The 12,325-nt window shown below is 42.1% G+C and overlaps 1 protein-coding gene across 1 annotated transcript in view; it reads right to left on the bottom strand.

Moving 5' to 3' along the window:
- LOC117524748 (sodium channel protein type 4 subunit alpha B-like) overlaps positions 1–12,325 on the bottom strand; it is a 295,022-nt gene that overhangs the window by 230,488 nt on the left and 52,209 nt on the right. Inside the window, exon 8 of the mRNA XM_034186600.1 lies at positions 12,226–12,289. Coding sequence (XP_034042491.1) covers positions 12,226–12,289 — 64 coding nt within the window. The remainder of the gene's footprint in view (positions 1–12,225; positions 12,290–12,325) is intronic.

The following is a 12,325-nucleotide window of genomic DNA, read 5'->3' as shown; positions in this document are numbered from 1 at the left end:
AAGGTGGAATACTTCTAATGTTGAACTACGCCATTTCCATTCTAGACCTCTAGCCTTATGCTTGAGGTCACGCAAGTAATCACTGAACCAAGGTGACTGTGTGTGACTAAAGTCCTTCTCCCCCGATTGCTCAGTTTAGACGGGCGGCCAGCTCTAGGAACAGTCCTGGTGGCTCTGAACTTCTTCCATTTATGGATGATGGAGGCCAATGTGCTCATTGGGACCTTCAAAGCAGCAGAAATGTTTCTGTTCCCTTCCCCAGATTTGTGCCTCCAGACAATCCTGTCTCAGAGGTCTACAGACAATTCCTTTGACTTCGTGCTTGGTTTGTGCTCTGACTGTCAACTGTGGGCCCTTATATGTAGACAGGTATGTCTTTCTAAATCATGTCCAATCAACTGAATTGACCCCAGGTGGACTCAAGGATGATCAGTGGAAACAGGAGGCACCTGAGCTCAATTTTGAGCTTCATGGCAAAGACTATGAATACTTATGGACATGTGATTACTTTTTTTTTATTTTTAATAAAATAGAAAAAATCTCAAAAAACATAGCCATTATGGGGTGTTGTGAGTAGAAGTTTGAGGAAAAAAATAAATTCCATCCATTCTGTAATAAGGCTGTAACATAACAAAATGTGGAAAAAAGTGAAGTGTTGTGAATACTTTCTGGATGCATCGTACATATTGTACATACATACTGTACATACATACTGTACATACCTTATTCTACACGAGTAGAGTTCCACCTTAGATTTGGAATGTACAATAGAATATGGGTGATTCTTTAACTACGGGCACTATTGGCCTTGTAAATGTAATTTCCACCACACCATTGCCTTACAATATAAAGCACCTTGGGGCAACTGTTTGTTGTGACTTGGCGCTATATACATGTGCTCTGATGTCACTGTTTATCTCCATAGAAACTACCCAAACAATCTTTCATACAAACTGTTTAAAGGGACATTACAGTGTTGTGGAAATTACAGCAATAGTGTGGGACAACTACATTTTGTTTAAAAAAATCACAACAGTTGTATGACATTGAATACCCCAATTATGTTTTGATTATTTTACTGATATTTTATTCAGAGATATTTTAAAACATTAGAAAAAATGTTTCCTTACCATTCATTTTTATCATTGAAGATCAAAAGTCTGGGTGTGTGACATGCACAAAACGGCAATATTTGCATATAATGATGCTGAAAAAAGGTGAAAAAGTCATCAAAGACTACTAGAACAAATTTCTTAACACACTTTCATTGTAAAGATAACTATAAAAGTGTGAAATTTCCCCTTTTTTCTGTTTTTCATACAATATGATCAAAGGACATAATAAGTGCCCGTAGTCTAAGAATCACCCATATATACCTTACTAAATTTTCATATAGTGAAATAAAAAGATCTTATATTTAAACAAAACAATTATTGCCTGATTTTTCAAAGATCATCACTTTCAAAGCCAGTTTTCTTCAAAAAAAAAAAAAAAAGCCAGGAGATGATACAAACAATGTTGTTTTGTATTTTAAATATGTGGAGTGGACAGTTCTCAGAGACTGGGTGAGATCAATGAGGGATGCCCAAACAACTTACTGTTAAATTCCCACCCAGGGTGCAGTGCGTGAAGATCACGAATACAATCAAGCTTACAGCTCACCTCATCAATAACAGCTGCATCTTCAACAGGAAGCAGCTGGTCAACTCATGACCAATAGGAAACACACATTGTTTAAAAATGCCAGTTCTATCTCACCTCTCTGCTGTTTGCAGTCACTGACCTGAATGCTACCTCTTCCACCCCACTGCCACCAGTTGGTCCTTGTCTGACATCTGGGGTTAGGCTCTGCCCCAGCCTTCTTCTGATGGCAGGATTCAAGATCTATGTACCCTAATGCTTTCGTGACTGCGACCTCTGCTGAAGACTAGTTGAACATTCACTCATTCAATCATGGACGAAAATCTTCAACTTTTTCTTGTCTACTAGTAGAATTACAGTACATATATACTTTGTGCCATACAAAGAATGAAGAAAAGCAGAACATCAACACATTTTTAAATATCTTCAGGAAAGAGGCATGTCAAGGTCTTGTGTCATGTCATTTAAAGTCATAATGCCTTTGTGATGGGTCAAAGCTAGAAGCTGATTCATTTATTTATTTTTTATACACAAAGCTTTGGGCTGAGCAGAGACCAAGAGAAGACAACGTCGATCGCATCACGAAGACGACAGCGTGAACAAAACGACCACTTTAAGAAATGTGAGTCACACCGAACTGAGTCACAGAGCAAGTTACTGCTGTGCAAACACTATCAGGGGATTCAAACCGACAACCCTGCAGTCACCAGCCCACCACTGTGACCTCTCTCTGCTGGCACTGCCCCCGCTGGGCCGTGGCGCTGCAGCCGCTGGGACGCTTTAAAGCGGAGCCTCACACTGAATCATCATCAGCCAACGTGCCTGTATTTATTATCACTTTACTACTGAACATTTGGTGGAAGCTGCTGATGCTAATTCATGAAAGACACACACACACACATACACATACACACACACACACACACACACATACAGCAAACTATTCACTTATGTAAGATTTACATAACACACCTGTGCATAAGTCAAAAGAAGGATTCAAACATTTACTCTTAAATGTTTCGGTACCGCTGTGACAGCCGCCCGTCAAGGCAGATGATGATAATCGACGCTCTAGTTGTTGAGTAACTGACGGTGCCTTTGGTGGTTAAATTAACAGACTCTGCACCGGCAGGCAGCCCTGTTGCATGTTTTACAGACAAACAAGTTGTTGTGTTGTGGCAGACTGTTGGGATGTTAGCATGTCTGTCAGCTGTGTCTGTTTGTTTTATGAGTCCAGACTGGGCGTGGCTGAACTTTTGACATCTCGCACTTGTATTCAATTATACACCCCTGAGCAGTTTAAAAGACTAGTTCATTCTCCCACCGGTTCCTTGTCTATCACTGTACGGTACACTTGGCTATGGTTCGTAGCTGAGTCTGTTCTTGTGTGAACCTTGATGAGACCGGTTTTAACTATGTCTCTCCTGTGTTTGTCTCAGCCGGCCCCACCCAGTCTCACCTCCTGTTTGCCCATGCTGAGCCTCCAGACCCGCTGGACTCACCACCCTGACCTTTGCTCTCTTTTTTGTAAAATAAACCACTTACCAGTTTTACTAGGCTGTACCTGTCTGATTCATACATCAGTGTCACACAGACAGGTCAGAGTCCACTGCCTCCTCTCACACCTTCTCACATAGTGTCAGTGGAATTTACACCTTCACACAAGTCTGGTGCCTGTTTCTAAGGACTCAGAATGTGTAACAGACACACAGATTTGGTCCTTTAGAGAATCATGGTACAAATAATAAATTAATGCCGCTTCGACAAAGAAATCTCCACAGGCCCGTCAGATCAATTTCAGCATATTACTCAAAGTGAGCTTCCCTATGCCACTGGAAGAATTTATTTTTAAAATGAAAAATAAAAATTAAAAGATATTTTCTAATCAGTAACCTGTTTAAAGTTTCACTTTGGCACCAGTGCTTAAAAAAAGAATTTCAAACTAGCAACCACCTTGAATTTTAGGTACCGTAGGCTCCGCCCTCATGAGCGATCAAGGATATGATTGTGTGTGTGTGTGTGTGTGTGTGTGTGTGTGTGTGTGTGTGTGTGTGTGTGTGTGTGTGTGTGTGTGTGTGTGTGTGTGTGTGTGTGTGTGTGTGTGTGTGTGTGTGTGTGCATGCATGTGAGACAGAGAGGGAGAACAGACTCTTCATGCAGATAAGTTCAAAGGCAAATGTGTTTATTCAGAAAATGTGCATGTGCAGCACTGTCACACACACACACCTCTAATTATAACGCTCAGGTAAACTCCAGTTCAGGAGGAAGTGAGTACTTTGGCATCGCTATAGCAACTGTATCCTTGTGCTGGTTGCCGTGGGGATTAGTTTGTGCCACGTCTGCTGGGAGCCTGAAGGACCACGTGAGCGCCGTCCTTCCGTGGAACTCAACAGTCCCATCAAACCCGAGCACGGCTCCACGCTGTTTAAACGCGGTTGGTCTTTTAAGTTCGTCTTACGCGGCGCTCCGGGAAAGTTCGCCGGATTCTTAGTTGGGCTTTCAGTGCTCAGCGGTCTCGTCTCTGTGTGTCACTGTGGAAAAGGCCAACCTTCTCTTCTTTTCACGCCTCACAATCTAACGGCTGCTAAAGAGAGTTTATTTAGTGTCCGAGGGGAGAAAAAAACGAACGTGTCAGCGACGCTTCACAGAGAAACACTGAAAGAAATAAAGGAGACTTAACCTTTTGTGGACTGCCGTGGATTTAATCCTGAGAAAAACCTTTGAGTTTCTACAAACCACTGACTCACATGTCTCGGACTGATGGGAGTGTGGTTTGTTTTTCCAGAACTTTTACTAGATTCAGTGTCAGGTGGTGAGGATGTGATGATGGTGTCTCAGGGACGTGGACCCTTCAGTAGCATCAGTTTGAAGTTCCGTTTTACCTTCAGAACTGTCTTCATTCTTGGAGATTCAACAAGGGGCTGAAATGTTCCTCAGAGGTTGTGGTCCATATACCAGACATCGATATCACACTGTTCCCACAACATTACACCTCCACAAGGCAGGATGGATCCACACTCTGGATGGGACACTCTTTCTAGGAAGGTCTTCCAGGCACGTCCAACTGGGCAGAGGCCCCGGGGAAGATCCAGGACACTGTGGAGGGATTATATTTCCCAGCTGTCTTGGGAATGCCTCAAGAACCCCTGGAAGAGTTACAGGACTTGGCTGAGGATAGGGAAGTGTGGGATGAGCTGTTTAGTCTGCTGCCACCACAACCAGGACATGGATAAGCTGCAGGAAATGAATGAATGAATGAATGAATGAATGAGTGTGTCAGCTGAAATCCAGGCAACATTTTTTCATTCTTCAACTGTCCGATTTTGGTGAGTCCATGCCCACATCAGTTTCCTGCTCTGACAGGAAGTGGTCTTCTACTGCTTCAGAGGTTCCACATCTTTTTCAGAGATGATCTTCTCCAATCTTTGGGTTGGAATAAGTGGTTATTGAGTTCCTGATGCTCTTCCCTAAAACATTCTCTCGACCTCAGTGATGGAAATCAGCCATTTGTCCATCTGGCACCAACAACCACCAGGTCAACTTTGAGAACACCACATCACATCACAGAACAGGACACAGACCTTCGTTCTCCTGCAAAGATATCATCATCGGCAAATACCTTTGTCAAGAGACCTCATGATGCCATAAGATCTTCCCAGGTGCCTCTCCACCTCAAAGGCCAATGACATGAACGTCCCTGTAGATCACAGTGATGGAACATTCAGTTGGTCTCACATCGAAAACAATGGAACAAGAGGCATAAGGGATACCACCTTACTGGGTTTGTTGGTTCTAGTTTTCCAGTCTCACAGGACTTGGTGCTGATTTTAAATGCTCAGTCCACAGTGGTTATGTAAAAACTATTTCTTTCGCTGTACTGGTTTTTGATACCGGTGAAGCGTCATTGTCCTGCGGCCTGTTGAGACAGAGAATCTCTGGTGTTCTTGTTTCACTGAGAAACCACACTGCTCCACATCAAACAGACATGAACGTCCTGATAACGGCTAGCGAGTCCTCAAGGGGCTCATTACTTGGTGAACTGTGTAGGTACGTGAAGACGTTGTGTTGCCTTGCAGTCGGACACTCGTTGGCATTCCTGGAGAATCTTGCGGAGTGCTAAATCATGTTCTTTTCATCGCCTGTATTCAAACCTTTTACAGCAGAAGGATAATACGAGGGTAAGGGGGCGTGAGGAACAATGTCTCAGTGGTACGAGGACTGGAGGCGTGGGTTCTTCTCATTTCAGACACTTAAAGAATGAACTCCTTCACTCTTCACTCTTATCCTGTACCTTTCTGTGTGTTCTTCTCTTTTTCTGCTGATGTATTTTGGTCATCTTTCATTTGATGCTCTCATGAATAATGGATTATTAATCAACTATGAATTATTAAATCAATTACTGATTTTGATATGATTGGTATTGGTATCCTGTGCTTTTTGTGAACTTCTGGGGTTTTTTGTTTTTTTTTTACTTCTGCATTTGTGTGATCCTGCACTTCCACGGTTAACTGACTGGCACCGTTAATTACCACCGTTAGAATGTCTCTTAGCTGCCAGATTGTGTGAGGTCCCACCGTGCTTTCTAGCCTTCCAGGTTACTGTGTTTCTTGTAATTCCATGTTGCTGATCTTTGCTTCCGATCTAGACTCCTCTTTCATGCCTTCTGTTTTTGCTGTGGTTACAGTGTTTTGATTCCCTGTTACAGACCTCTGCTACCAGATTCCTGTCTTTCATCTGCCATTTTAGACTCTGTGGTATGAGCATTTCTGGTTATTGACCTCAGTCTGTATTTTAGACCATCTATAGTACTCTGTTGCCTACCCTTTGAAAGACTTTTTCCTTAAGAAGTCTGCTAACTGAACTCTGGCTGGTTTTTGGATTATTCTTCTACTTTTCCCCTCAGTTAGACAGAGGTTGTTCTTGGACTGATTACCGTGTTCCTGACCCAAACCTGTGCCTTTGCCCATTCCTCCTGTCTGCCGTTTTGCTGCCAGTGTGAATATTAATGTTAATGTAACTAAGGCAAAGCCTTGGACCAAACACTGACGTAGGTTGATGTAAATATATTGTGTCCATTATATGTGATACACCATAGTTCACAATTGTTTGAGATGAAGATAATTTAAAATTGACTGACACAATTTCTTAATGATAAACCTTGTAGGCTTGTGCGCACATGAACTACCAAAAAAAAAAAAGATTGTGTACTTCCTCAGTGCAGCGAAAAAAAAAAATCACGTCAGAATTTAGTCCAGCTTTTCATTTTAACTTCCTCCTAACAGCTCTTCATGCCTCTAGACGGCTTACAGCACAGTGGATTTGTTGTGTGTGTGTGTGTGTTCGCACGTGTGTTTGTGCGCGCACATTGTGTGTGCAGAGTGCAATGGTACCAAATGTATGGACCCAAATTGCACTATAAATGCAATGCAACACAACTGGGATGAATAATCTATGTCACGTGACATACAAAGCACCAATCAAATGACAAGGATCCACCCACCCGTTATATAATAAATAATAAATTTATGTCGCCGACATTAATGAGCGAAGTCCCTCACCATCTCACCATGTCATTTAGGTCCTTCAGCCCTTTTTTCAGAATGGTTCTGGGGAGCATTAGCATGGCTAAAACCTTTCAGCTTCTGGAAGGCTTCATATCCCACTGTGTAAACGGAACAATGGATGTTGCTAACTACTTTCTGGACTTACACACCATTCCAGTAGGGGGCGATAAGTCATCTTTATATTAAAAGTGTGAGTGTGGTGAGTGATTTTAAGTTCAATGTAAGTACATAATATAATTGTAAATATGTTAAAAATACATGGATGACACAAGAAAGTGAAAACACTTATTTCCATTGTGGTCCTTTTAAAAATCAAATGACAAAGTAGAAGTAAAAATAAAATAATAATAATAATAATAATAATAATGATAGTGTGTATATGATAACAAGAACCTAAACAATTTATAAATACATTAAGACAGTAAATTAACATTTTAAAATTACATAATTAACAGGAAATAAAAGAGTTGAGTTCTTCTTCTAAAAATTGCTGAGGTCTAAGGCTCTAAAAGCATTCTGGACTCACACGTCATTCCAACTCATTATAGAACCTTTGCTTCATTTATTACCACCCTTACAACAAAAAATGTCAGCTACCTGTTTTCTAAACACAATCCAATCCAGAGGATCTCGGACAACACGTTAGTTTTCTTTATTTGCCTCTCACATGCCTGGAAGCTCCTCACCATCTCACTGTGTCATTTAGGTTCTTCAGACTTTTTTCTGTAAAATGGTTCTGGGAAGCATTAGCATGGCTAAAACCCTTCAGCCCCAACCAGGGTCCTCTTGACCCCCCTCCCCCGCCATTTTAAGCATAGAAAACACACATGCAATAAGGTTAAAACAGCACATAAAAACAAAACATGTTTTTTGTTTTGTTTTGCTTAAATTTAAATAGCTTGGCACTACCCACAGCGTACTGATCTGACTCAGAAGCAAACTGGAAGTGACGTTCCGTGACGGAATCTCATTTGGTATTCGGCTTCACTTGATGTTCGATATTACCGAAGAGTAAAACCTTGGTAATCGCCCTTCGTTATGGTTCTCTGCACCGGGGTCGTTGGCTAAGTCCTTTTTATGGAAATGAAACAGAGCCAGCTGACACTAAATAAACCTACAGTCACCAGGTGATCATAATTTACAATAATCAACATTACAATGTTCAGTAATGTGGATGGGCCCTGCGATAGACCAGGGTGCACCCGGACTCTTACTCTATGACTGCTGAGATAGGCAGCAGTTCTAACCGCTGCTCCACCACGGACATTGGGAATTATGTATTTTAGGTTCAAAGCTCATTAAGCTGCAGCAAAGTAATTTTATCAGCAAAAACACACACAAAAAAAATCTAAAGTCTGCTCCATCAAAAACAGACTGTAAAAATAAAGTGGACAAAAGAAAAAAGTCTGAAGGGGACGTGACAGCGGTGGGCAGCTGTGACGGAACCGTTTGATGGAAAGGTGGTAAGTTAAGAGTTCCGTTAAATTTGTGGATTCAGCAGAAGACAGAGTCTGTAACTGCTGACGAGAATAACTGCAACTGCAGCAACTGCAGAAGCAGAATCACTGGTTTGAACTGCCGACGGATTCTTCACTTCCAACGTTCTGATAGTTGGAAAAACAAAAAAACCACTGCAGGAACAAAAACTACAAAACTGAGATTTATTTCAGGTGTCTGAACTGGACAAACTGGTTTCTGAAGGTTTCTGTCAGAGGTGAGAGAAATGAGATTTTCTTTTCCTGAACAACCAGAGCTGCTTCCTCTGATGTGTCCTTTGTTACCCATGATTCACAGTGTGTGTGTGTGTGTGTGTGTGTGTGTGTGTGTGTGTGTGTGTGTGTGTGTGTGTGTGTGTGTGTGTGTGTGGGACGGGGGGGTGATCCACCAGCACCGCTCACACGCGCGGTGGGTCATCGTCAAGATGGTGGGCATAATCCTGTGTGAGGAAACGGGACGTAGGCGTGAGAAGGTCATGGTGTCGCTGGTTGTGTTTCCATCCGTTTACTGACAGTTTGTGTTTTTTCTGACGGGTTTCTCACATATTTAAGATTATGCTGCAAAAATCCAAAACTTCAATCATCACCACAGGTTCCACGTTATTCTGATCGAGATATTAAAATCCAAAGAAGCTCCGCCCATATACAACTAAACTATGTTTGAAGCTGCATCTACAGTATTACCCTAAGAAGCTCCGCCCCTCAGCCGCCTCTTGTAACGACGGTGCTCAATACTTAGCATGGCTAACGGGCGTTGGCTGCCATTCGGTGTTTGGCGTGTGCCTGGAGTGTGCACGGTCAGCAGCACACTGACTGTGCCGAGGTCGTGTGGGGTGACGCAGCAAAGAACACGAACAGCAAATAAAACCTCAGTGCTCTGGTTTGGAAGATGTTTCACCTCAGCTCCTCTCCTCCTCTGATCTGCTCCACGCCACCAACCCCGGAGATGAGCGCCAACAGTTCCACTGTGACTGACAGGTCAAAGGACCAAAGCTGGTCAGAGTCCAAATATTTATGGAACCCATTGTTTCTTTGTTCTCCTCCTCCTGTTGTCTTCCTTCTCTTATCCTCCTTTTCTTCCTCCTGTCCTCCTCTTCCTTTTCCTTCTCTTTTCCTCTCCTCTTGTTCTCTTCCTTCTCCTATTCCTCAACTTCTCCTGCTCTTCCTCCTGTTCTCTTCTATCTCTTTCCCTTCTCATCCTCCTTTTGAATTTTTTTCAATTTATTTCCATATATATTCCAGAGCAGCATTGGTAAGAAAACACTCCCTCTGATGATTTGAGGAAGAAACCTCAAGCAGACCAGACTCAAAGGGGTGACCCTCTGCTTGGACCATGATACAGACACAAATTACAGAACAATTAACAACAGGAGGGTTACAGAAACAGACACCACACCCATCTCTGGATGGAGCCGCACCTCAAACAGAGAGAAAAAAACAGAATCAGGCATCAGAAAAACAAGAAATACAGTATAATTTGTCAGCATTAAACAACAAGAAAAACAGAAGAAATACTGAGGTGATTTTCACAATAAGAGAAAACTCTGTGACCCGCAGACTTCTTATTCACCCTAGGGACACAAAGTAGTCCTGCACCCTGAGAACATAAAGTCCGGGCCGGTACTTAAGGTTTAATTAGGTCAGCTAAGTAGGGAGGTGCCAGTCTGTGAACAATTTTCTAGGTTAGTAACAGAACCTTAAAATCTGATCTCACAGGGACAGGAAGCCAGTGAAGAGACGCCAAAATGGGTGTAATGTGGTCGAACTTTCTGCTTCCTGTCAAAAGTCTGGCTGCAGCATTTTGAACCAATTGGAGAGCCCTAATGCTAGACTGTGGTAAACCAGAAAATAAAACATTGCAGTAGTTCAATCGAGAAGAGACAAACACATGGATCAGGGTCTCAACATCAGCCATAGACAGGATGGGACAAATCTTCGCTATATTTCGCAGGTGGAAGAAAGCAGTCCTAGTAATATCTCTAACGTGGAGGTCAAAGGACAATGTAAGATAAAAAATTACCCCAAGGTTCCTTACTTTGTCAGTGTGATGTATGACACACGAGCCGAGGCTGAGTGTTAACTGGTCAAATTGATGCCGATGTCTCACTGAACCAAGAACCATCATTTCAGTCTTATCAGAGTTTAAAAGTAGGAAGTTACTAGACATCCAACTTCTCACTGATGTAAGACAATCTTCTAAGAATTTTATCTGAATGAGATTACCAGCAGTTATCAGCATGTATAACTGAGTATCATCAGCATAGCAGTGAAAGGTAATCCCAAAATGCTGCAATATGTGCCCAAGGGGGGCTATATAAAGGGAGAAAAGCAGGGGGCCTAAGACGGACCCCTGTGGAACCCCAAATTTCATGTCACTAAGGTTAGAGGTAGTGTTACTGTACAAAACACAGTGAGAACGAATGGTCAAGTATGACATCAACCATGCAAGGGCACTCCCAGTAATCCCAAAATGATTTTCCAGCCTATCAAGTAGAATATGATGATCCACTGTATCAAATGCAGCACTGAGATCTAACAGCAACAGAACCGTAGTGGTGTCCGAATCCATTATAAGCAGAAGATCATTCACCACTTTAGTGAGAGCCGTCTCTGTGGAATGATATTTTCTAAAAGCAGACTGCAGCAGCTCAAAGAGATTATTCTCAGTAAGATAGTCTACAAGCTGCCGTGACACCACTTTTTCCAGAATTTTAGAGAAAAATGATAGATTTGATATCGCCCGATAGTTTCAATACACTTGGGTCAAGATTAGGTTTCTTAAGTAACGGTTTAATCACTGCAGATTTGAAACATTTAGGAACAGATCCAGAAGTTAAAGAAAGATTAATAATTTCCAGCACAGTCGGTCCAAGAGTGGACCACAGGTCCTTAAACAGTTTTGTTGGTATAGGATCAAATAAGCAGGTTGTGTTTTTTTGTAGATGTTACGAGTTTTGTCAGCATGTCTAGTGAGATACTATCAAATTCTGTAAATCTAGGTAATACCTCAGCAATGACGCCCACCTCAATAGCAGGGTGTAGTGGCTGGGTTAAATATGTTTAACCTAATGTCTTCTATTTTCTTCTCAAAGTAAATCTTGTGCTTTCTCCTCCTCCTTTTCTCCTCTTCCTCCTCTTTTTCCTCTTCCTCTTGTTCTCTTCCTTCCCTTTTCCTTCTCCTCCTCTCTTTGAACCTCTTTGTTCCAGCTTCTTGTTCATGTCTTCCTCACTGACTGAGGTGTCACTTCACTTCAGGTCGTTCAGGAAAATTTTAAGTGAACTTAAAGTTCATTTTGTCTCAGATGTTGACGGGACGTCAACGAGAACCGAACCAGCTCCAAACACCAGAATGAACTGGATCTCTCAGTGTGGACCAGGATTAAATCTTCACCCTTTTGGTGACAGCATGACTACACACTAAATTAATTTAAGATCAGAACCAATAATCAAATAAATACACCCCCTCTGATCCACTGAAGCTCCGCCCACAACCAGAAGAGAAAGAAGAGGAAACGTGAACTCACCCGGCGTCGATGCTCTGTCCACAGATTAAGGCATCTTTGGCTCCTTCTGCCTTGAAGAAGTTATCTGTTAAAAAAATGAGATTCTGGTTTTCCTGAAAAG

The sequence above is a fragment of the Thalassophryne amazonica genome, chromosome 1 (genome assembly GCF_902500255.1).
Source record: "Thalassophryne amazonica chromosome 1, fThaAma1.1, whole genome shotgun sequence".
NCBI lineage: Eukaryota > Metazoa > Chordata > Actinopteri > Batrachoidiformes > Batrachoididae > Thalassophryne > Thalassophryne amazonica.
The sequence above is the reverse complement of the archived record's forward strand: the minus strand, read 5'-3'. Positions and strand labels throughout refer to the sequence as shown.